The sequence below is a fragment of the Tachyglossus aculeatus genome, chromosome X1, assembly GCF_015852505.1.
Source record: "Tachyglossus aculeatus isolate mTacAcu1 chromosome X1, mTacAcu1.pri, whole genome shotgun sequence".
Lineage (NCBI taxonomy): Eukaryota > Metazoa > Chordata > Mammalia > Monotremata > Tachyglossidae > Tachyglossus > Tachyglossus aculeatus.
The window spans coordinates 93620432-93647082 of NC_052101.1; the positions used below are offsets into that span (position 1 = coordinate 93620432).

At 44.2% G+C, this 26651-nt stretch overlaps 1 protein-coding gene and 1 long non-coding RNA gene across 4 annotated transcripts in view; one reads left to right on the top strand and one right to left on the bottom strand.

The window, feature by feature from the left end:
* Positions 1-26651, top strand: part of KBTBD12 (kelch repeat and BTB domain containing 12) — a 74063-nt gene that overhangs the window by 11156 nt on the left and 36256 nt on the right. For 2 of the 3 annotated variants that reach the window (XM_038739974.1, XM_038739976.1), the window contains exons 2-4: positions 7400-8573; positions 12790-13060; positions 16904-17054. In XM_038739974.1, the coding sequence (XP_038595902.1) occupies positions 7504-8573; positions 12790-13060; positions 16904-17054 (1492 nt within the window). In that variant the 5' untranslated portion in view covers positions 7400-7503. The remainder of the gene's footprint in view (positions 1-7399; positions 8574-12789; positions 13061-16903; positions 17055-26651) is intronic. The other variant, XM_038739977.1, reaches the window with a different exon arrangement.
* LOC119919509 lies at positions 8454-14577 on the bottom strand. The gene is made up of 3 exons (XR_005447698.1): positions 14529-14577; positions 10071-10142; positions 8454-8539 (listed from the first exon to the last, which is right to left on the bottom strand). It is a non-coding gene; the product is annotated as an uncharacterized LOC119919509 (long non-coding RNA).

Sequence of the window (26651 nt, forward strand, 5' to 3'; positions counted from 1 at the left end):
CCTAGTCCCTTAGAGGTAATATAATACAGGTTGCGGACAAGTCCTTAGTGGCCCCGGCCTTGGAGTGTAGCAGTCGTTCCTAATCCCCAGGCCTTGGGTTGACTTTAGCTCACCTCGGGGGTGTAGGTTTGGGATTAGGGAGGCCAGAGGACTGATTTCCCTTTCACTCCCTGGGAACTGCAAACAGAGACCATCCAGGGCTCCTGTAGACTTGAAGTCACCCAGGCCCAGTGTGGATTCTTCCCTCCAACTCCCACCCACCTTCCCTCGCCCCCACCATCCCCACGACATGCACCCCATTACCACCTAGGGCAGATGCCCTGGTCCATCTCTGGACCATATTCAGGTCCCCAGAAGAAACTGTTCAGCCACGGACAGACCCAACTATAGATAAGAGGGTACCCTTTGACAGAGGCCTGGGCCATGCAGCTCATCGAGGGCAGGGAACGTGTCTCTTTATTGTTATATTGTACTCTCCCCAGGACTTAGTACAATGCTTTGCTCACAGTAAGTGCTCAATCAATATGATTGAATGAATGAATGAATGAATGCAGCCAAAAGCAGAGGCCTACTCCAAGTTCCCCACTTCCTACACCTGACCAATCAGTGGCATGTATTGAGCGCTTACTGTGTGCTGAGCACTGTACTAAGCACTTGGGAGAGTACTATATAACACAGTCGGTAGACACAGTCCCTGCCCATAACGAGTTTACCACCCCCACTAAGCCATCCCTGGTTTCCCCAGGCTTGCTTCAGGACTGGCCAGGAGTGGCTCAGCTTTCCCTCCCTGAGGTCTCCCTAGCCTTAGCCCCCCAACTCTATTCCAGAGAGCAATGCCAGCAGCCCACAGGTGCCTCCCCCCAAGGCCCCCAACTCCACTGATCCAGGCACATTCATCCATCAATCAGCAGCATTTCTTGAACACCTCTTTCATTCATTAATTCATTCAATCATATTTATTGAGCACTTACTGTGTGCAGAGCACCGTACTAAGCACTTGGGAAGTACAAGTTGGCAACATAGAGACGGTCCGTACCCATCAGTGGGCTCACTGTCTAGAAGGGGGAGACAGAGAACAAAACAAAACATATTAACAAAATAAAAGAAATAGAATAAATATGTACAAATAAAATAGAGTAATAAATATGTATAAACATACATACATATATACAGGTGCTGTGGGGAGGGGAAGGAGGTAAGGCAGGGGGATGGGGATGGGGAGGAGGCAGAGAGGGAAGGAGGGGGCTCAGTCTGGGAAGGCCTCATGGAGGAGGTGAGCTCTCTGTAGGGCTTTGAAGGGCGGAAGAGAGCTAGCTTGGTGGATGTGCAGAGGGAGGGCATTCCAGGCCAGGGGGATGACGTGGGCCGGGGGTCGACGGCGGGACAGGCAAGAACGAGGCACGGTGAGGAGATTAGCGGCAGAGGAGCGGAGGGTGCAGGCTGGGCTGTAGAAGGAGAGAAGGGAGGTGAGGTAGGAGGGGGCGAGGTGATGGAGAGCCTTGAAGCCGAGGGTGAGGAATTTTTGTCTGATGCGTAGGTTCTGTTCTGGAAGGGTCTCAGAGGCTGAAGTAAAACTCTACAATTCACAGGACTCGGTAGACACCAGGGCCCAGATATCCATGATGAGGAAGGATGCTTGGCAAGGAGGCCAACCATCAATTACAGGAAACGTTGCCATAATTGGGGTCCCTGGGAAACGGGGGACCTTCCCCGTCACACAAGCACCCAGCTACTCACAAGAAATGGTGCACACCTCTTGTGTGCAGATCTGATTTCACAAGGGCTTTGGTGATGATGGCAGTATTTGTAAAGTGCTTACTCTGTGTCAAGCACTGTTCTAAGCACTGCGGTAGATACAAGGTAATCAAGGAGGACATTGTCCCTGTCCCACATGAGGCTCACAGTCTTAATCCCCAGTTTACAGATGAGGCTCAGAGAAGTGAAGTGACTTGCCCAAGGTCACACAGCAGACAAGTGGCAGAGCCGGAATTAGAACCTATGACCTTCTGACTCCCAGGCCCATGCTCTATCCACTGCTGTTTCTCGATTTGGAGGACAGTGATCTGTTTTTGAAGTGATGGGGGAAGGAATTCCAGCAATGAGGGTGGTTTGCAATGGGAGAGATGAGGAGGCCCAGAGTCAGAGGATGTGGGTTCTAATCCCGGCTACCCCACTTGTTTGCCGTGTGACCTTGGGCAAGTCACTTCCGCTCTCTGCAGGGCAAATGTGAGTGTTCGTGTGGTCCCAGTAACAACATGGAAGCACGATTTAGGGGGTAGCTCACTGGGACTGTGAAGGCCAGCAAATTAGCCTGAAATCAGAAGTTCTTTAGTTCTATCTGGTTAGGGCTGCATTGAGGGGGGAGGAGAAGAGATGGGACACATATAGGACCTTAAGCAATGTTTCTCTTCCATCTTCCCCTCACACCTCCCATCCCCCCATTCCCCACCATCAGTCCGAAGCTGGAATTGGGCAGCTGAGCATAAATCCAACCAGTGGAGAGTGTGATGAAAGCCTGTTTTTTTATGGAACGGCCAAAAGTCTCCAGCCAGAGATGGCTCATGGTGCAAGGTTTCGGTTTCAAAGGTTTCAGCTGAAAGCCAGATAAGTAGTAGAAGTAGCGTTTATTGTCTCTAGACTGTAAGCTCGTCGTGGGCAAGGAATCTCCCAAGCGCTTAGTACAGTGCTCGGCACACCGTAAGTGCTCGAAAAAAAAAAAAAAAAACACCATCAATGGCTTGATTGATTGAGCGCCTGTTTAGTGCAGTGCCCTGTACTAAGAACTGGGGAAATACAGAATAATGGAGTGAAATGTTCCCTGTCCATGTGGCGGTTACCCTTTAATGGGGGAGACTAACTTAAAAATGATTTACAGCACTGTCAAAATGAATAAATTGAGCTGATGTACACACTCGAGGGCTAAGGAAGGAACAAATTCATAAGTGCTAGGTAACTGTCACTGAATAAACTGAGAAAGGAGTATTTCAAACAACTCGACCGTGCAAATGAAGGCTGCAATGTTAGCACAGCACAGGGAAAGGCAATAAATCGACAAAGGCTTATTTTAGCAAGGCACAGGCAAACTATCTGTTCTCACCCTGATGTTGATTATAGAATTGTAATGGAAAATACAGTATGGAAAATTTTCCCCAACTTCTAAAGTGTTTCACGCATCAGGAGGCGGATAGACATACCCTGATTTTGAATTCTCGGTGCATTTTCTAAGTGTGGAATTGGGAGCAACTATGTGAATAGGTACATTTCAAATTATCCAAATATACGAGCTGTTAAACCAAGGTGACATTCAAAATGTGTGTGTGTGTTTGTACCAAGTTAAGAATATCAGAGTGTTTCGAAGTAAGGATTCTCAGAAGAGTGCAAAGAATATTTGCTTCTAAGGGAAAAAAGAATGGTATAATAGATGGAATTCCAAACTGATTTGGAGGATGTAATTCTCTGCCCTCAGCCTCTTCCTGCTTTAGAAATAATAATTATAATAACAACTCTGGTGTTTGTTAATAGCACTCTACTAGGTGCTGGGTACAAGATAATCAGGTTGGACCCAGTCCCGGTTCCACGTGGGGCTCACAGTCTAAGTAGGAGGGAGACCAGGTATTGAATCCCCATTTTGCAAATGAGAAAACTGAGGCACAGAGGAGTTAAGTGACTTGCCCAAGGTCACACAGGAGATAAATGGCAGAGCCAGGATTCGAACACAGATCCTCTGACTGACCTCAGGCCCATGGTCTTTCTGCAAGGCGTGGCTCAGTGGAAAGAGCCCAAGCTTTGGAGTCAGAGGTCGTGGGTTCAAATCCCGGTTCTGCCAATTGTCAGCTAGGTGACTTTGGGCAAGTCGCTTAACTTCTCTGTGCCTCAGTTACCTCATCTGTAAAATGGGGATTAAGACTGTGAGCCCCCCGTGGGACAACCTGATCACCTTGTAACCTCCCCAGAGCTTAGAACAGTGCTTTGCACATAGTAAGCACTTAACAAATGCCATCATTATTTAGAGAAGCAGTGTGGCTCAGTGGGAAAGAGCACAGGCTTTGGAGTTAGAGGTCATGTGTTCAAATCCCGGCTCCGCCAATTAGCTGTGTGACTTTGGGTAAGTCACTTAACTTCTCTGTGCCTCAGTTACCTCATCTGTAAAATGGGGATGAAGACTGTGAGCCCCCGCGTGGGACAAGCTGATCATCTTGTAACCTTTCCAGCGCTTAGAACAGTGCTTTGCACATAGTAAGTGCTTAATAAATGTTATTATTATTATTATTATTGTTATATTTCTAAACTCAACATCCACAATCATTTTCCTAAAATGCCATTTGGAGAGCACTACTCTGCTCCTCAAAGACCTCCAATAGCTATCCATTTCTCTCCACATTAAGCAGAAATTCTTGACACTGGCTTCAAGGCTCTCTACCAGTTCTGCTCACAGTCTTTGCAACAGCCTATTGCTCACATCCCTCCCTCTGCCTGGAACTCCCTCTGCTTTCAAGTCCACCAGCGCTTAGAACAGTGCTTTGCACATAGTAAGCACTTAACAAATGCCATCATTATTTTATATCTCCCCATCTTCAAAGGCATTCCCTGACTATCCCCACATCAGCCATGCACATGGATCTGTATCCTCGCCATTCACCCTACCCTCAGCCCCACGGCACTTATGCACACATGAGAAGCAGCATGGCCTAGTGGGTAGAGCTCGGGCCTGGAAGTCAGAAAGACCTGGGTTCTAGTCCCGGCTCCGCCATGGGTCTGCCATGTGACCCTGGGCAAGTCACTTCACTTCTTTGGATCTCGGTTACCTCATCTGTAAAATGGAGATTAAAACCATGAGCCCCATGTGGGGCAGGGACTGGGCCCAACCTGATTAACTTGTATGCACCCCCAGCGTCCACGTTAGCAAGCTACAGGCAGAACTGGGATTGGAACCCAAGCCTCCTGATTCTCCAAGCAGTGGACCACCAGCAGGGCTGCTACGCGGAGTGAGCCCTCAGTAAATGCTGTTGATGATGAACCCAGAAATCTAGTTTGGGGGGCTGCTAGGTCCCCAAACTCCAGACTTCCCTTGAGGACCTCAAACCCCTCTAAACACCTGGGGAAATCTCCCTAATTGTCTCTATGAGTGCCACCAGACTTCGATAAATAAAAGGAAAGGGCACTTGCTGGAGGTGAATAGTTCATGGGCCTGGAAGTCAAAAATCACCGGCCCCAGCACCCGTGATCCCTCTGACTAAAATGAGGGGTGTCCCCTCGGCCCTCTCACTGTTGCTCCACTAATCCCTGGCCTGCCAACAGCCTTTTACCCAGTCATGGAGAGAGTCACAATTTAGTGACTCAATCATGACCTCCACTGGAAAATAGTGAGCCAAGGAGAATTGGGAATTGGCCCAGGCTTAGGTATTCAGGAAGGGGAAATGGTGTTCCAACAGCTACTGTTTCCAGCTCTTTTGCTCCCAATGTTCCAGTTCTTCATCCCTCAGACTCGTCAGTCAGTAATATTTATTGAGCACCTTCTGTGCACAGAGCACTACTGTATTAAGCTCTTGGGGGAGGCCAGTAGAGGTACATGATTCCTGTCTTCGAGGAGTTGACAGTCTAATAGGAGAGACAGCCCCCAAATGATTTATAGATAGAAGGGAAAAGATAATAGGTGGATGGGTGAGTAACTAAGTGCTCAAGTAGTATGGTAGATAAGCATCATATGTACAGAAGTGTTAGGGTGGGGGTGAGTTCCAAGGTGCCTGGCTAGTAGTAGTTCAGGGAACTGTCCTGGGGAGAAGAAAAATTACTTGGGAAAGCCTCCTCAGGGAAGTGGGATTTCAAGATGGCTTTGAAGATGGGAAGATCTCTGGTCTGGTGGATTTCATTCATTCATTCAATCGGATTTATTTAGCGCTTACTGTGTGCTGAGCACTATACTAAGCGCTTAGGAAAGTACAATACAGCAATAAAGATTGACAATCCCTGCCCACAACGAGCTCACAGACTAGAGGGGGGCTTTGAAGAGGAGGGAGTTCCAGGCAAGAGAAAGAGCACACACAAGGGTTCGGAGAAAGTGAGAAGGTTAGCTTGGGAGGAATGAAGAGTGTGAGCCAGGGTGTAATGGGAGAGTGAATAAGTCAGAGGGAGGGAACTGATTACAGGCCTTAAAGCCCATTGGCTGAGAGTTTCTCCCTGATGTGGAGAGGATTTTTTTAAAATTGTGGTGTTAAATGCTTACCGTGTGTCAGGCACTGTACTAAGCACTGAGGTTGTGTTGAGTTGGTAACCGTGATGGAAGCTGTAGGTAGGAGAGGGGATCTGGGAGGGAAAAGGAGTTCCATTTTAACTATATTGAGGTTAAGTTGCCATAGAGGTATCCTGGAGGCAAGAGGAAATGTGGGATTGCAGAGGAAATGAGAGATTCTTCTTACCCTCCCCAGAAAGTAATGTTTGGTGGAGTGGATACAGGATGGGTCAGGAAGTCAGAAGGTCATGGGTTCTAGTCCTGGCTCCACCCCTTGTCTGCCGTGTGACCTTGGGCAGGTCATTTCACTTCTCTGGGCCTCAGTTACTTCATCTGCAAAATGGGGATTGAGACTATGAGCCCCATATGGGACAGGGACTATGTCCAACCCTATTTGCTTATATCCACCCCAGCGCTTAGTACCGCGCCTGGCACATAGTAAGTGCTTAACAAATACCATTATCATTATTATTATTATTATCATTATCTTTACACACCTGAAGGCTAAGGCAGCCTGGGTGTATATAGGTGAAGGTGGGCCTGCCCATCTGTTTCCCCCAAATCCCTCCTCAGCTCCCCCAACCCTGACCCGGGGATCCCTTGGAAACTTCTCGCCCCTGCAGTCCCGGGGACCTGGCAGCCAGAACCCACCTTCTAATCAGTCCCATCTCACCTCAGCACATTTAACCCAAACTTCCAGATGCCAAAGCTTCGGGTGACTTCAGAGGGCCCCAATCGACTGCAGCTTGGGGGAAAGTCAGAAAGATGTGGTTCCGTGAACTTCATCCTGTGTAGCTGAGTCTGCTGATGTCTCCCTGAGCTGCAGCTGAAGTGACCATGCCAACACATGGCTAGACCAAACTACCTGAGGTTTGAGTTGCATCACTTGGAGCACTGCAAATTTGGGGTGGAACAAAACCCCATGAAAATCCAAATCCATGCAGAAAAAAAAGGCCGTGAAAAGGAAAGATTAAACCAAATGACTGTGTTTCATCTGATTTAAACATGTAAATTTAATCTCTGGCAAATGAAACTGTTCTGTGTGTGTTTGAATAAATATTATTGAGTTATAACCAGCTCTGGGAAACCATTTCTGGTAATGAGGATTCAGTGTTAAACTGTCAGAGGAGTCATTCTTCTAAGGAAATGATATGCTTTTTCCCCTTCCAGGAACGTGACATCCATATTGGTTTTTGAGAAATCAAACATGCAAATGGTCCTTCAAAAATCAAGGAAATTTTGAAGATTTAAACTGACAAGCTCCGGAGGGTGTCATGGAGTTCAAGATTGAGGGAAAAGAAAAACATCATCATAGCTTGAATTTACTGAACCAAATTAAGCACATGAAAGAATTAGCAGAAATGATTGACGTGGTGCTGGTAGCAGAAGGAGAGAGATTTCCCTGCCACAGGCTGATTCTGGCTGCATTTAGTCCTTATTTCAAAGCCATGTTCACCTGTGGCTTACTCGAATGTACTCAAAGAGAAGTTATACTTTATGATATCACAGCAGAAAGTGTGTCCATAATACTCAACTACATGTATAATGTGGAATTGAACATCAGTAATGCCAACGTACAGTCTGTTGCTATTGCTGCTTATTTTATGCAGATGGAAGAAGTCTTCAGTGTGTGTCAGAAATACATGATGGACCACATGGATGCTTCCAACTGTGTAGGCATTTACTATTTTGCGAAGCACATCGGGGCAGAAGAGCTATCTGATCAAGCCAAGAAATATCTCTATCAACACTTCGCTGAGGTGAGCTTACACGAAGAAATATTGGAAATTGAAGCAGAGCAATTGATGGTGCTCATTAGATCAGACGATCTTAATATTTCCCGGGAGGAGACCATTCTAGACGTGGTTCTGCGATGGGTAAATCATAGCCGAGAGCTGCGGTCGGAACATCTGGTTGAACTTTTGAAGCAAGTGCGACTGATACTCATCAGCCCTTCTTTCCTCAGAGAAGCTTTAAAGAGGAACACAGTCCTTCTGTGTGATGCCGATTGCATCGATATAATTGAGGGTGCATTAGAGGCCATCGAGAAATCTGAACGTCACCCTCTTAATCTTCGGTATGGCATGGAAATCACCAGTCTTCTGCTCTGCATTGGCAACAATTCTTTGGGGATCAGGTCAAGACACAGCAGCTACGGAGACGTCAGTTTTTGTTATGCTCCCACAACGGGAAAGACCTACTTCATTTCATCTCCGAAGTATGGAGAGGGCTTAGGAAGCGTGTGTACCGGGGTTGTTACAGAGAACAACGATGTTATCGTAGCCGGAGAAGCAAGTGCTTCTAAATTGTCTAGACAAAACAGCAAGAATGTTGAAATCTATAGGTGTGTATCAACTGATGGGATTACCACCGTTTGTAAAATGGTTTCAATAATTGTTTCCTTAGGTGGATAACAGGGGCTGCATGCCTGTGGGGCAAGTGCTTTTTTAAAGAGTCTACACTTTCCCAGGTCCAATCTACTTCAGAAGTCGCCACAGGCAGTGAAGTTTCCCCACGGGTTTGAGTGGGACTGGGAAGTCCAACGTAGGACTCACAGTGCCAACAACCCCCTGCCCCCGCCGCCACCACGTGCACCCATAGATTGCCCCTTATGGTGCTGATTGTTTGCTGTTTGCAGTGCCTGGTGTTGTGTTTGGCTTTCGCCTCTGTCACCCGATCTTGTTTCAGTGCACCGAGCAAGTCTGTCTACCCCAGTTGTCTGCCAGATCGCTGTTGTGATACCACCTTGTCTGAGACTACGCTTCACCGCATCCTTAAAACACGTCCTCTGTCCCCCTCACTTTTGGTTACCCCATTTTAACTCCCTGTGCAGCAGCTGTTTTGGCTATCCCACTGTCAAACACTCTCCTCACATATCCTACCCAGTGAAGGAAGCTATGTTGCAGGGAGCCTAGCTTCAGTGTTAGGAGACCGACTTCATTCCAGGACTTGATTGTCTGTGATCCTGTCTTGCCACTTGATGTTGGGTATGGCCCGAAGGCGATGCTGATGGAACTGCCCAAGGAGCCGAAAGTAGCGTTCCCCGACTACCTGGCAAATTTCACTTCCTGATGAAGTGACTTTCGCATGGCGTTCCATTTTATTGGATTCACCCTCAACCAGGTAGGTAAGCCCAGCCCCGCCCCCTGTTCCCCGCCCTCCCTGCACATAGAGTTGCCACTGGGGCAGCTTTCCCGCCCTTCCACCCCATGACTTACCATCCCGAACTCACTCCCCTCCACTGTCTCTGCAATCATCCCCACAGTCCAGCCCCAGCTGTGGCTTATCTTCTCCCTTTCTGTTCATCTTACAGGGTCGTTTAGACTGTAAGCTCCTTCTCTAGAGTTTAAGCTCCTCTTCTAGACGGTTAACATCTGGGGGTCAGGAAATGTGTCTACCAACTGAGTTGTAATGTACTCTCCCAAGTGCTTAGTACTGGCCTCCGCATAAAGTAAGTGCTCAATAAATGCCATTAATTGATTAAATAATAATAATAATGGTATTTGTTAAGCGCTTACTATGTGCAAAGCACTGTTCTAAGCGCTGGGCACTGTTCTAAGCGCTGGGCACTGTTCTGAGCACTGATGTGCTACACACCCGCCTCCCAGGACTGCCAGGTCGGGGCTGGACTGGTCTGGGGGGAACGGGATGAATGTGGCCCCCTGCCCTGCCCCCATCCTGCCCCAGTCTAGCCCCAAGCCCTTGGCTTTGCAAGTCCCCAGTCCCGGCAGCATGGGAGATGGTGACCATCAGCAGTAACTGCCAAGGACTGCAGAGACAGGAGGGATGGCAGGAAAGCGGCACTGGTGGTAACTCACAAAGTGGGGAGGGCCGGACTTACCTTAACAGGAAGGATGTCATGCTTCACCTGACAGCACAGCAAAAATGGCCCTTCAGTTTCAGGCATCGCTCCCTGCAGTATAGAATTTTAGACTACACGACAGCTCTGTTAACCTTCCATTCGGTCTGAAGCAGAATGGCCTAGTGGATAGAGCACAGGCCTGGGAGTCACAGAGTCATGGGTTCTAATCCCAGCTCTGCCACTTGTCTGCCGTGTGACCTTGAGCAAGTCACTTCACTTCTCTGGGCCTCAGTTACCTCATCTGGAAAATGGGAATTGAGGCTGCCACCCCAACGTGGGACAGGAACTGTGTCCATCCCAGTTTGCTTGTGTCCACCCCAGTGCTTGGTACAATGTCTGGCACATAGTAAGTGCTTAACAAATACCACAATTATTATTAAGTCTGCTCATTACAAAAGTCTCTCAGAACAGTGGAATACACAGTTTTGCCCCAGTTCTGCATGGAACACAAACAATCCCCCCCACCAAATAAATCTCTGGGGGGTTTGCCTCAAGAAAAGGGAATGGGTTCAGTGTCAAAACCTGCTGGGTGAGCCCTGCCTTACTGACAGGTTGCCCATCAGGCTCGACCTGCCTCCTCTATCTCCTTTCCCCGTTCCCTTACTCTTCTCTTTCCCATCCCCGGGACTTCTCCACAACCCTGAAAAGCTGAGAAAACACTTTCCTGTCTGAGTGAAAATTGCTTCTATTCCCAGTTTGGCGGTTGCCTGAATTAGGACCTCCTAGCAGATAAGAATTCACACATTAGTGGATAAATAATGAGAATGGATAAGGGCCCGATAAGGTCCTTCTTCTCCACCTTCACTCTTTCCCCAGTAGTGTCACTCTTGAAGACTACTGGGGCAGTCCAGTCAGGCTGGAGGAAACAATCGCACCTGTAGAAATCAACCTATTTCTGTGGTCACGAACGGCTTTTGGCAGAGCTGAATAAATGGTGGGAAAAGTCTGCTGATTATCTCTCTGATGCATTGATAATTAGGTTTTGAACATTTCCTCCTTTAAAAGCCTAAGGTTTCAGGATTTTTCCCCCCTCAGATGATCATTTGTTTGGCTCCAAGTCACTCGACCAGCCATTATAACTGCAAAATAAAATAAAATTAATAGTTTCACTAATTTCCAGCATCTACTCCAGTTGTCATCCATTCATATTCAGTAGTTAATAATGCAGCTGTCTATTTCTAAAAATTTGATAGTCCTTAGCCAGAAGGGATTAATAATTTCTTACATTTATAGAAAGATTATCCCAACCTTGGATTTCTGGAAGAACTGGTTAACCAAACTGAGGCTAGCTTGAATAATCATAAAAAAAGTTCAGAACACTGAAGAGAAATAGGCCTATTCAAGATAACCAAACTCAATTTTGTTTTGACTAGCCAAACTCTCAGTGACACCTGAACTCACCTAAGGCACAAGTCATTTCTGTTAAAAGGTTTTTTACTCTGCATTGTTTAATTTGATTTTCTAGGTCATAATTCAGACTGTTAGGTAGACTGCCTTCACCAAACCTTATCCACGGCCCTTCCACCAGAATCCTTGTCTGTTGCACGTTTAGCCTGTCTTTTATCTGGTGAACTTCATTTGCAGCTCTTACTGAAAGTTTATGAAAGTTTATCAAGTACAAAGGGGATGTCATCTCATGAGAACAAATAAGACAACATGGAAAGAGTAGGTAGAAGTCTGGAGTCAGGAGACTTAGGTCTGGGTCACAGCTCTGTTACTGGTCTGTTGGGTGACTTTGGGCAAATCACTTAACCTCTTTGTCCCTCAGTTTCCTCATCTGGGGCTCATGTGCAGGCAACTGAGGAAATGATTACTACACTTTTCTGCAGGTCCAGCAAACACCCTTTCAGAATTCCTGCCTACAATTCTCTCATTTTCCTTTTTCCATGGCCCCTCCCAAAGCACGAGAACATTAAAAAGAAATACAAGAAAAACGACCCCTATGCTCTAAAGACCATAAGTTCCTGGTGGGCAGGGTTTGTGTCTATCAACTCTATTGTTTTGTAGTTTCTCGAGCACTTAGTACAGTGCTCTGCACACAGTAAATGCTCAAGAAATACCACTGATTGATTGAATGATTGATTGGTCTGAAAGTTCTGTCAAGATCTTTACGTTGCTCTTCTTTATGCAGTCCCAAAATTAATCCAGACCCCATTTAAGGTATAGTGAGACTTAAGGTGTATTTAGTTAACAAAGTGATTTGTGTTAGACACTTCTATTTGCCAGAGATTTCTCCTCTGTACTGAGTTTACAGCTAATTGTTAAAGGCTTTGCCCATTTTTATCATTAATATATAATTTTTTTGGTGGGGGGAGGCTTTTCTGTTTTGAAAAATCAAGATTATCCTTGATAATTAATGCTTTTCCCCATTGTGCTTTTGTGTCTTGACTTCCATAAATTCTTATCATTGGGTTATAGTATTTTCCATTATAATTCTGAGCAGCTCATCTTTTTAGGCATTTTAAATTGCATCACATGTGTCAGCCCCTTCGAAAAATGGTTTGACAGTCTTGAAGTCATCTTTTTTTGCTTCAGAAGAACATAACCAGATGTGTTTTTTTGACATGTTTGTCTAGAATGTAAGGATATGTATCAAATTATGGACTAAAAACTGAAGTGGGTTTCAGGGGCAGGTTGTTTTGATCTTGTAAATGAAGCTTCTCTCTCTAATTTTGGTTTTCTATTCACTGATTTACAGGTATCACAATCGAGGAAACCAGTTTTGGGAAAAGTTGTGCACCACTGAGTTCCGGGAGCTATATGCTCTGGGCACTGTCTATAATGATCTCTACGTTATAGGAGGACAAATGAAAATGAAGAACCAGTATCTTATTACCAACTGTGTGGATAAGTATTCCATAGAACATGACAGCTGGAAAAGAGTGTCTCCCCTCCCGCTCCAACTAGCGTGCCATGCTGTGGTGACAGTGAATAATAAACTTTATGTGATTGGAGGGTGGACCCCACAGGTTAAGAAATATTCTGGGCTTCTAGTTGGCCTGCTTGTGTGCAACGTGGTGGCTCAATTTAGAGACTGTAAATTTAATTGAGACAATCAAACAAAACATACAGTAGAATACTGAGGATCCAAATGAATTGGGGGTGAGGCTTGTTTAGGTCATCAAATATTTGGCTAGTCAAACCCAATCTGGTTTGCTTTTGTAGGACAAGTGTGTGCCTGATTTTATTCAATCATTAAACTTTTGCAGGGAGTCACCCAGCCTTGGTTCGCAGAATAGACATTCTCCTGGCATTTTTCAAAGGGGCTCTGCCTTTTAAATGGAAGGCAGTACATTAGGGCAAAAATGCATTTGTATAATCTGTTCAAGTGTAGGGGTTGACATCATTCATGGCCACTTAAGGAAATTATAACCAGAAAGCTTTCACAGGTATTAGATGTGATCTCGCTCACCATTCATGCTGTTTTCCCTCATTTTTCTTCCCACTCATTCTAATTTTCAAGAATATCTGTGCTAAAGTATTGCTAGCATGGGGAAGCACTGTCTTTTCTGAACTGAAGTCATAAGACTGAATTAGTGATGCTTAATTTCCATGGAAATGGATTGTGGTTTCATAAACAACATTTCAAAAATATCTTTTCTGGGAATTATCAGAGAAGCTGGAGGGCAAGAGAGAAATTTTTATCAAAACCTAGAAGCTTTCATCGATGGGGATTAAAAAAAAAGGTCCAATAAAGTGAATTTTTGTCTTAATGCATGTTATTCCAAATGTGCTCTTTTGTGTAATTGACAGACTCTGCTTTAATTTAGCAAGCTAAGAGTCAGTTTGGTCAGTGGGAAAGGGTAATTACTGGGAATGAAAAAATCTTAATCTTGTGACATTTTGCTGAGGATTTCATCACTGTTAGTTGCTCTGTGACCTGTTAAATTGATTCTGAGTCTAAGAACTGAGTTTCAGGAATTTCATGAGAAGGTCCCTAAAGAAAGAATCAGAATCTGTTATTTCCCTAAAATGGGCATCAAATAATTAAATGTGGAAGAATGAAAATGTGAACATATTTAATAAGGTGGCTGGTTAACTTAGAATCTGTGGCTTTAAAAAGCTTTAAGCATGGAGGCTTATTGCAAAACCAAAATTTACATACTCAATTTTTGTCTAGATAGTTCTCCAAAATTGTTTATAAGAAAAATGGTTGAGAAGCTGTTGGCTTGTTTACTGGACAAAGATTGGTTGAGAATGTGTTTAATTTAGGAGCTAATAATATTAAGCCATGGGGGTGCCAATTCTTCATTTTGAGCACAGAGGTGAACTTGGGACAGAGCTCTGAGGGAGAGGGGAATTGAAGGGAGGGGTCAGGACTTTGAAGAGAGAGGAAGAAGTGAAAAGAGAAGACGGGGGAACCAGAGGGGAAAGGGGAAGAGGGAGAAAGAGAGGAAGGGGAGGAGGAGAAGAGAGAGGAAGGAAAGAGGATTTTACCTTCCTCTGTCGTGTCATCTCCTCCATCGCAGGTGCCATCACCAGTCAACTGACAGTGTCTCTGGCAGCCGCCCAGGAGAGGCCAGCTGATCTGGAGCTGCTGGGGTTTGCAAAATAAGCAGGCTCTGTGCTAGAAAGCAGCATGGTGGCTGTACAGTCTGGCCCCATGGGGTTTCCCCAGCTGCCACAGTGACTCCAAATCCCAGATATTCACCCCATCTCGGAAACATACCCCAAGACTGTAAGCTCATGTGGTCAGGGAATGGGCCTGTTGATTGTTACATTGTACTCTTCCAAGCGCTTAGTACAGTGCTCTGCACATGGTAAGCGCTCAGTACATATGATTGAATGAATGAATCAATGAATGAATAAATGAATGAGTTGTTTGGGCAGACCAGGAGTGAGATGTGCATTCTTTGCCCTCACTAGGCTCCACCGCTACCGGGGTGAAAGGAGCCTCTGGTCTGTCCCCAGAGCATAGTGAGGATGATGGGAATTCCACGGGTGCCACGGCCAGGCAGGGACCACGGCCCAAACAGGGCCACGGCTTGCCAGCCGGGGGCAGGAAGTTGAGCTGAGAACTCTACTCCTCTTGCAGTCCTTTCTGGCTCCAAAGAAAACCCCCAATACTGTGGGAATGAAGCTAATGATTTTCCTCCCTCAGTACTAGAGTACTAGAGTACAGAGGAGCAGCGTGGCTCAGTGGAAAGAGCCCAGGCTTTGGAGCCAGAGGTCATGGGTTCAAATCCTGGCTCTGCCAATTGTCAGCTGTGTGACTTTAGGCAAGTCACTTCTCTGGGCCTCAGTTCCCTCATCTGTAAAATGGGGATTAAAAACTGTGAGCCCCCCATGGGACAGCCTGATCACCTTGTAACCTCCCCAGCGCTTAGAACAGTGCTTTGCACATAGTAAGCGCTTAAAAAATACCATTATTATTATTATTATTACTAATTCTTTAAAGGATGACAGCCTGCATGGAGCTGGAAGTGATATATTTCACCTCAGAATTAACCATAATACTGGGGCCTAGCTATGAGGGTCAGTACTTCTGATTCAAAACCCCAAAGTATATTTTAGACACTATCGTTATTTTGGTTCTCCAGCACTTCCAAAGCACCAAATTGTGCTGAGGCACATCATGAAACACATAGTTTCTGCTCTCAGGGAGCTTATGTTTTCATTTATTCTCTAGTCCACAGCTCCAATGGGATGACGTTTGAGTCTTTGTTAGAAAGTTGGGTTACCAAGACTACAGAGTCCTCCCTTTCTCGACTTTACTCCTAGTGGCATGCTTACTACAGTAATTAACCGTACACATATCCTGTCACACATTTTAAATTCTAGAAACTTTCAACATGATATAAAAGTTCAGGTGAACGAATACAGGAAGTGGGTCATTTCATTTTGCCTCATTCCAAGTACTGTAAAAAGGTACAGTACAACTTGGGTTGAGCAACAGTCGAGGCACAGAGAAATCAATGTTGACAGAGCTGAATGTTGCATGGAGAGGGAGCACCCCCCCAAAGTTTACATTTCTGGAACCAGGCTGTGCGTGACTATAACAGAGTCAACATTCTGAAGTGTCGTTCTAACCGAATACTAACAAACTGAACATCATTTAAGAAGATGCAAAATTAGCAACCAGGAACATGTCCAGAGTTAAATTTCCCTCAGGCCCTCATTTGAAAACTTGCTTTTGGCCTTCCTTCCTTACCAAAAATTGGGTTCAGTGGACACTAGGCCAATAGAAATATTTTTTAAAAATCTCATTTCATAATAGTAGGAGAAATATATAATTTATAATGGGGACATATTCATCATTAAGACCATGAAAAATATTTAAACCTCAGTCTGTTGAATGCATATAAGTATATGTATATATAGAGAGAGAGCTACATCTATATCATATATATATTCAGCTGTTTAATTCACATGAAACAATGCTGAATAAAAGTTTAGTCTTCTAAGTACTTCATTAAAGACTACCATTGTAGCACTTAACAAAATATAAATGAACTTGGAGACAAAGTGGGTTTAAAATAGTTTGTCTTCATTCTTAAGGCATCTTTGACGCCTTTCGTAAAAAGCTTCCCGGGGTCTCGGCTGTGTCCACAGATTGTTTGTTATAAACCCAAACCTGAGCTTCAGTGGTTTGGAATACAAATTCCTCTGCTCTTGACAATATACTTATAACCACAAGTCACAGAAGTTGTCCAGAGTCATTCCATTGTAAAGAGCATGAATCACTTCACAATTATACAGCAGTTGATGTGCTTGTGTTATTTATCTGTTTGACTGCTTTGATTAATTGCATTCATGCACTCACATAGGTTTCTAAGAGTTGCGTTATTATATGGCTGTCATATTTCATTCAGATGGATCTTCCCGACGACGAACCTGATCGATTAAGTAACCGAACACTGCAATACGACCCTGGCCAAGATAAATGGACAGAACGTGCCCCAATGAAGTTCTCCAAGTATCGCTTCAGTACAGCCGTAGTCAACAGTGAGATTTATGTTTTGGGTAAGAGCAAACAGATTTTCACAGATAGTCCTGACCACTTTTTATTTTCCTCAGCAATTTGCCTCAGTAACTTGAATGATTCGCCCTTCATCCTGTATCAGAGAACCAGGGGCAAACAGGAAGAGCTGAACGGGTGTTTCGTTTACACTTTTCCTTCAGCAGAACCACATGAAGTTAAATGAAAGTCCGTTGCTCTGATGTAAGGTGTATTGCTTATGGTATTCTCTAGTATCTTGCATGAGAAAGACAATATCTTGGAATATCCAGGTCGGTAAACACTAAAAAGTAAAACATTTTGACCTAGGGAAGAGTTTTTGTCTGAGCTGTTGCTTTACCAAATATAGCCAACTCTCTTGCTTTTTATTGTAGCGAGGGAGGGGGAAATCATGAGTAACTGAAATCTACTCTTAAAATAACCTAATCAATAGAATCGAGTTTAATTTTTTTGTTCTCTTCTCCTCCCCATTCTCTGATAGAGGTGCTGACATGCAAGGAATGTCCAAAATGTGACCCACAAAGCTAGGGTGGGGGAGTGTCGAGGGGAGTCAAGAGAAGTAATTGGATAAACAGCCTCTAAATAATCAAGAACTATCTAACTGCCATTCAATGGGAATTAATTCTTTTCATTTTGATTAGAAAAAAACTACTTCTTACTGGTCATGTCAGGCAAGCATGGTAGAAAGGCATTTTATATTCCCAGAAACTGTTTTCCTAGGAACTGTTTAGACAGCCAAAAAATTATGTTTCTGTCGCCATCGAGAATTTGACAAGTTATTTGCAGGCCATAGTGAGTCCCCTCCATGCAAAACACATAGCATGCGTGAAGCAGTTATGTCCATCAAAGGTAGCTTTGCTGCATAGGTGGGTATGCTATTGATGCCTACTTGTTTTGTTTTGTTGTCTGTCTCCCCCTTCTAGACTGTGAGCCCGTTGTTGGGTAGGGTTTGTCTCTATCTGTTGCCGAATTGTACTTTCCAAGCGCTTAGTACAGTGCTCTGCACACAGTAAGCGCTCAATAACTATGATTAAATGAATGAATGGTCATGGAGAGAATCAGGCACAACATCAGATAGCACATAGGATTTTAGAAAAATGTGGTGATAACAAAAAAAACCCTTAGTTTCTTTAAAATCATGAGATTGAAAGCAATCCTCATGAATACACTTTGAGATATTTTGTTTTATTCATTAGTTTGAATTTATACCTTTCAGTTGACATATTAAACTCATCTCTGGAGATGCCTTCCCTCTAATAGGGGACAATACAGGGGTGTAATCTTTGAGATTTTTCACATGCTTGAGTTTTAGTTTAATTGTTAGAACAACATCCACATTCTAAAATTGAAGGTGCTGGAATAGTAATGGATGGTTTTTTGAAGATTGGGTACTTCAATCATGAGGCTCAGTTGTAATTTAAATGGTTTAAAACATAGTGATAATTCTCTTTCTTGTAGCCGGATCTCTGTCCTGATGAGGTGGCATCTAGGGTCAGGCGGTGGGGTAGAGTAAAGGATGAGGAACTTTGATCAAGTAGCAAATATCTCAGAGGACAGAGTGTCCCAGAGCGGGGAGCAGCTGTGCCGAAATGGAAATTCCCCAGTGGACTCAATTCCCCTCATAGCTCTAAATTGGCAAACTGCACCCTGGGCTTTCCAAAATGTTGGAAGCAAAAGAAGGAAATGTGAAAGTTCAGTTCTGAGCACAAGGGTCCCATGTAAAAGCAGGGGTGAGGCTGTCCCCATCCCCCATTAGCAAATGTACTCATGATGCCTGCCTTGGAAAAAAAAATGTTCAGTATGTATGGGTCTCGGCCTTTATTTTTGAGTTTCTTGGTCTGGACCATTTTATAATCAGATATTTACACTGTGAAAATGCAGTTATTTAAGGAAGCAGCCGCAAGAGGGGTCCGTGAAAGCTTGTGGAGAAGAGTAGATGTGTGAATATAAAGACTCACATCTGAAAGAGTAAGAGAAAGGTCAATAGCTACTTTCTGGAAATTAAGGAGGGAGAAAGAGAGAGTGGGGAGAGGGAGAGAGAGTGATGTTGACCTAGTGGGAAGCAGCGTGGCGTAGTGGATAGAGCACGGTCCTGGGAGTCAGACGGACCTGGGTTCTAATACCAGATCTGCCACTTGTCCACTGTGTGACCTTGGGTGAATAGCTTCACTTCTCTGTGCCTCAGTTACCTCATCTGGAAAATGAGGATTAAGACTGTGAGCCCCATGTAGGATAAGGACTGAGTCCAACCCAATAACCTTGCATCTACCCCAGTGCTTAATACAGTGCCTGGTACATAGTAAGTGCTTAACAAATACCGCAGTTATCATTATTATTGTCAATATGAATCCAATAAAAAAATCATGGAAAGACAGTTAATATCAGGGCTTTAATTCCATTGAAGAATTTTAGGGAGTAGATTATTAGTATTAATAATAATAATAATAATAGCAATAATGATGATGATGGTATTTGTTAAGTGCTTACTGTGTCAAGCACTGTTTGAGAAACATTTACATGCAGTATGGTTTACATGCAAGAGTTTTTCTCTGAGCTGTTGCTTTACCAAATTCTTTGACAATATATGTTTCATGTTATGATGTATATTTGCAAAATCTTGAGTTAAAATTAAGTTCCATTTAAATATAGTTTTTCAGTCTAGTTATGCTCATTGCATAAGGAGGGAGAGAAATATAAGATGAAAAGCAAAATTGGAATATTGTCCCTAGGGAAGATAATGTGCTACTGGGGATTTTTTTTTTTTTTTTTGGTCAGGGGAGAGAGCTCATAATTGTGTGAAATGTCTATTTCTGAGGTAGAGTGCTAGAGCAGACATTTCCCATGAATACTTCAGATGCAAACAACTTTTAGCATTATAGCAGGCAAGCCAAGGGGAACATTGTCCTGATGTTGGGTGGCCTACATTGGAAATCAATCAATCATATTTACTGAGCACTTACTTTGTGTAGGGCACTGTGCTTAGCTCCTGGGAGAGTACGACATGACAACATACCAGACACATTCTCTTCTCACAATCTCCAAGTTGTCTTCCTTACATTAAAACAAAGAAAATGAGGTGGCTAGGTTGCTGGGTTAGGTAATTTCATGGTTTTCCAAACCAGTAACGATGTGGTTTTTGCTGTCTTATACCACACTGGAATTGGCTGTTCTGGTGGGTAACTTCCTGGAGGCTCTAAGGTTATCAAGCACTTTGTACAGTGCTTCGCACACACTAAGTCACTAAATGCTCAATAAATACAATTGAATGAACTATGATTGAATGAATTTAAATAGCATAAAGTTCTTGGGCAACTTTCAACTTATATATATATATATATACGTATACATATACATATTTGTATGCATACATATGCATATATGTATATAATCAAAAAAGACAGTTGAAATGGCATTTAAAAGTACAGCATTATCAGAATTATCCACAAGCCATATATTTTAAATGCCATATTTTAATTTAACAATCTCTGATTTACACATATGGCAATGGTAGAAAAGAAGGGTAATTGTGTGCTGGGGTTAACTGCACAAGTCAACAATGGCAGTGAGAATAAATACATCTGTATTACAACAAAGCTTCAAGAGTTATCATGATCATCAACGGTATTTGTTAAGCCCTAACTGTGTTCAGGTACTAAGCGCTTGGGAGAGTACAGTACAGCAGAACTGGAAGACATGTTCCCCTCCTACAGTGAGTTTACAGCCTAGAGGGGGAGATAGACATTAAACAAATAAATAATTTATAATATGTAATTTAAAGATTTTGCTTTTTAGTGCCATTTAAAATTTACTTTTTTAAATCAAGTGCTATAAAGGATATTAAAGTTTAAAGTTGTACAAGAAACCCATGTAAATCCACAAAAGAAAACACCAATGAAAAGAAACGCTTTCCAATGTATCATAATCTTTTCCTCTATTTAGAATTGGCTGGTTTTAGCTTTATCCTGAATATTTTCCCAGGAACACAACTAAATTAGTTAAGAAGTACAAGAAATAAGAGGCATTATGTACTCAGTAACAGAACCAATTGTGATACATTTGGAAAGAAATGAGAGGGAAGTACTTTGTTTAAGGTCATGAATGTTAATGTTTAAAAAAAAAGAAAAAACTTGTTAGGACTGAAAACTCCTAACTGATAGCCAAAAGAAGTGCCCCATCTTCTAAGGACTTTTTGAAATTACAATTTACAAGATATGGGTCAAGTGGATGAGATGTTACCTCACCAGTAAGAATATGAACTTTGTACTATTTTTATATTTTAAATCCTTGTTTTTATAAATCAGAATAAAAGGAATTAAATGTGAATCCTATTAGTAAAGCTTTGGGGATGAAAGATTCTTTGTTTATCCATCTTGGTCTCTCGTCCCACCTCATTAAAGCCTAGTTTTCCCCCGGGCTCTTGCTGAGAGCTTCTTTTTTTAAGTTTTAAGTAGTTAAATGAGGTTCAATTAAATTCAGAATATCTTCATCATAAGATACTGATTTGAATATGGTACTCATGGGTCTCTCCTGGAAAAAAAGTTTGTGTAGGAGGAACTAGAAGAATTTTTTGTATTCATATTATTAACTATGTTTTTGAATAAATTATACTGCTTCTGAAGTAAACATATCTATTCATAAATATACTTGGAATTTTTAAGTCATGAAAACTGTCAAATTTTCTTCAAAAGCAGCTTCTTTTCTAAGACAGCCTGTGGGCCACAGCAGAAAGGTAGAATGTGAATCCAAAGCACTGAGAACCTTTCTCTTTTTTTTGCAAGGCAACCCATTTGTCTCTCCAATCCTCTCTTCCTATCAGGTCAAAAGCAACCAGGCTGCATTTCTCATCGGGAGTTAGAAAGTCTAATGCTTTTTCATTTCATTTTCCTGAAAGGTTGATGATATTTAGCCTTATTGTTTTCTCCCTGCATCCATTTGTGTTGCATTGGTTTTCTCAGAGTGGCACAGCAGTGTAAATGGTCGGCCTCTCAGCTTGAATGCTATTAAAGAGTAATGAAGGGAAAAGTTACATAAGAGATTCAAGTCATTATAGCCACTGTGCATTCCAAAGATCAATTTAATGGTGAATTCTTTTATAGGAAGGGAAGGTTTAAATTTCTTTTTCCTTTTGGTGAATTCCCTTTTCCCGCACCTTAATTTGTTTTGATAAAAATTCAACCTCGGTAAAAAGGCAACCGGATCTGTGCAGTCACTGGGAGACAAGCTATTGGGGAATTTCCTTCTAGTAAGGTGCCACCGTTCCCTTTCGGGGATTCCAGGGCATGTGCTGACATCTTCACTGGAGAGCTGGGGGTGAATGATGGTGAGCTCTGAGCAGAGGAAGCGGTTTCTAGAGGGTGGAGCCAACAACTGTCACTATATGTTGTCAACTTGTACTTTCCAAGCACTTAGTACAGTGCTCTGCACACAGTAAGTGCTCAATAAATACGATTGAATGAATGAAGCCCAAAAAGTGCAAGGGGAAAGGGAGGAAAGAGGCGAGAAAGAGACAGAGAGTAAAGCAGACAGACTTCACTGCCCTTACTGGCCAGCTCTGATTTACTTAGTTAACCTGCTCGTGTGCGATTCTTACAGAGCATTTGTTCATCTTTCTCGACCACAGACAGCATGGAAACCCCAAGGGGCAGTTACTCTTCCCAGCTACTGATCGTTCAGTTCCGTCACACCCTAATGTGGACAAATGATGGGGAACCCAGTGAACGCCCCAGACTTTTTTTAATGGTATTTATAAAGTGCTTATTATGTGCCAGACACTGTTCTAAGCGCTGGGGTATATACAGGCTAATCAGGTTGGACACGGTCCATGTCCCACATTGGGCTCACAGTCTAAATCTACATTTTACAGATGAGAGAACTGAGGCCCAGAGCAGCGAAGTGACTTGCCCAAGGATACACAGCAGACAAATGGAGTCAGGATTAGAACCCGGGTCAATCAATCAATCAATCAATCAATCAATCGTATTTATTGAGCGCTTACTATGTGCAGAGCACTGTACTAAGCGCTTGGGAAGTACAAATTGGCATCACATAGAGACAGTCCCTACCCAACAGTGGGCTCACAGTCTAAAAGAGCCCGAGCTTTGGAGTCAGAGGTCATGGGTTCAAATCCCGACTCTGCCAGCTAGCTGTGTGACTTTGGGCAAGTCACTTCACTTCTCTGTGCCTCAGTCACCTCACCTGTAAAATGGGAGTTAAGAATGTGAGCCCCTCCGGGACAACCTGATCACCTTGTAACCTCCCCAGTGCTTAGAACAGTGCTTTGCACATAGTAAGTGCTTAATAAATGCCATTATTATTATTATTATTATTATTAACAGGGGCCTCAGATCAAATGGTCCAACTTGGGCCATGTCACTACTGGTGCTTCTTCCCAGGTGGTGGTGGTGGTGGTGATGGGTGATGGAGTGGGCCTCACTGGCACTGAGTGAATCTTCCGTCTCGTCTATCTTGCCGCCGACCTCTCACCCACAACCTACCTCTGGCCTGGAATGCCCTCCCTCCTCATATCAGACAGATAATTGCTCACCCCCACCTCAAAACCTTATTGAAGGCCTCCAAGAAGCCTTCCCTGACTAAGCCCTCCTCTACTCTTCCCTCGGTCCCTTCTGTGCCATTCTTACTTGCTCCCTCATTCATGTCAACCTTCAAATAAAGCAAAAACTCCTCACTCTCGGCTTCAATGCTCTCCATCACCTCTCCCCCTCCTACCTCACCTCCCTTCTCTCCTTCTACAGCGCAGCCCATACACTCCGCTCCTCTGCCACTAACCTCCTCACTGTGCTTCGTTCTCCCCTGTCCCATCGTTGACCCCCGGCCCACGTCCTTCCTCTGGCCTGGAATGAGCTCCCTCCACACATCCACCAAACTAGCTCTCTTCCTCCCTTCAAAGCCCTACTGAGAGCTCACCTCTTCCAGGAGGCCTTCCCTGAGTCCCCCTTTTTACCTCTCCTCCTCCCCTGCCCATTGCCCCCCCTCCCACTGCCCTACCCCCTCCCCTCCCCACAGCACTTATGTATTTGTACATAATTATTACTCTATTTTATTTGTGTGTTTACTATATTTATTTTATTAATGATGTGTATATAGTTATAATTCTATTTATTCTGATGGTATTGACACCTGTCTACTTGTTTTGTTTTGCTATCTGTCTCCCCCTTCTAGACTGTGAGCCGGTTGTTGGGTAGGGACCGTCTCTATATGTTGCCAATTTGCACTTCCCAAGTGTTTAGTCCACTACTCTGCATACAGTAAGCGATCAATAAATACGATTGAACGAATGAATGAATGAATGAATTCATCCTCCCTCCCATCCCCACTGCACCTATTTATATATCTATAATTTATTTATTTGTATTCATGTCCCCCTCTAGACCATGAGCTCCTTGTGGGCAGGAATGTGTCCGTTGTTATATTGTACTCTCCCAAACTCTTAGCACAGTGCTTTGCACACAGTAAGCACTCAAAAAATGCTATTGAATGAATGAATGAATGACAGAACTGGTCCTTCCTGGGCTCTATTCTGCTAGGCAGAGGAGGCAGGAATGATGGAGAAAGGAGCAGCAGTGGAGAAAGGTAGGCTTGTAGCAGGAGGTAGGGAGGTTCAGTCTTCTGATCTCTGAGGGCTATAAGCAGGGCCCCCTCTTTCCCTGTACTGAGCACTGGGAAAGAATGCATAGGTGGGAATTAGACAGGGTCCCTGTCCCTCAGGGGGCTCCCAATCTAAGAGTGTAAGTAGGGAGAGGGAACTGGAGACAGACGTCAGAGTGGTGAAACATGAAAACACAAAAGGAACAGATAGGTTCAAAGTGTCAGCAGGGAGGAGTCCAAGAGCATGAGGGAGCAGCTTTTATCCCTCGCCTGGTGCACACAGAGGATGTCCAGAGTAGCAACCCTTGGTGCTGGGAGGGGAGGCGGCAGTTACCATGGTGCTTTTCTCAGCGGGGATGGAGGGGCCCAAGAGCGCACGGGAGCAGCTCGTATCCTTGGCCCGGTGCACGCCAGGAGAGGGGACCCTTCTTGGAGGGAGGAAAGGCAGCCATGAATGATAAAGATCTCCACAATCCTTGGTAGCCATGACATCACCCAGAAAATCAAAAACTGCTTTCTTGTTTCCAATCCAAATCTCTTCTGCTGTAATTCAAACTCATTTCCTTTTATTTGTTCCTCCGTGGGCATGAAGAACATGAAGATCAGCATCTTTCCCATACAACTCTCATATTCTTGAAAGAGTTATCAAGTCATCCTTTAGCTTTCTCTTCTTTAGGCTAAGCAACAAATCTCCCAGGACCCATTTTCCATCCATTAATCACGTTTGTCACTTTCCTCTGGACCCCCTCAAGTTTCTCCCCATCCTTTTGAAAGGACAATGAGCAGTGTGGCTTAGTGGAAAGAGCACAGGCCTGGGACTCAAAGGGCCTGGGTTCTGATTCCGGTTCCATTGCTTGCCTGTGTCCGTGCCTCAGTTTCTTCATCTGTAAAACAGGGATTCACTACCCAGTCTCCCTCCCTCTTGGACTAAGAGTCCACTGTGGGACAGGGACTGATTATCGTATAGCTACCCCAGAGCTTAGCAATCAATCAATCAATCAATCATATTTATTGAGCGCTTACTGTGTGCAGAGCACTGTACTAAGTGCTTGGGTAGTACAAGTTGGCAACATATAGAGACGGTCCCTACCCAACAGTGGGTTCACAGTCTAGAAGGGGGAGACAGAGAACAAAACCAAACGTATTAACAAAATAAAATAAATAGAATAGATATGTACAAGTAAAATAAATAAATAAATAGAGTAATAAATATGTACAAACATATATACATATATACAGGTGCTGTGGGGAAGGGAAGGAGGTAAGGTGGGGGGATGGAGAGGGGGAGGAGGGGGAGAGGAAGGAAGGGGCTCAGTCTGGGAAGGCCTCCTGGAGGAGGTGAGCTCTCAGTAGGGCCTTGAAGGGAGGAAGAGAGCTAGCTTGGCGGATGTTGGGAGGGAGGGCATTCCAGGTCAGGGGGATGACGTGGGCTGGGGGTCGATGGCGGGACAGGTGAGAACGAGGCATGATGAGGACATTAGCGGCAGAGGAGCGTAAGATGTGGGCTGGGCTGTAGAAGGAGAGAAGGAAGGTGAGGTAGGAGGGGGCGAGGTGATGGAGAGCCTTGAAGCCCAGGGTGAGGAGTTTCTGCCTGATGCATAGGTTGACTGGTAGCCACTGAAGATTTTTGAGGAGGGGAGTAACATGCTCAGAGCGTTTCTGGACAAAGACAATCAGGGCAGCGGCATGAAATATGGATTGAAGCGGGGAGAGACAAGAGGATGGGAGATCGGAGAGGAGGCTGATACAGTAGTCCAGACGGGATAGGATGAGAGCTTGAATGAGCAGGGTAGTGGTTTGGATGGAGAGGAAAGGGCGGATCTTGGAGATGTTGCGGAGTTGAGACCGGCAGGTTTTGGTGATGGCTTGGATGTGAGGGGTGAACGAGAGAGCGGAGTCGAGGATGACACCAAGGTTGCGGGCTTGTGACCTGGGAAGGATGGTAGTGCCATCAACAGTGATGGGAAAGTCAGGGAGAGGGCAGGGTTTGGGAGCGA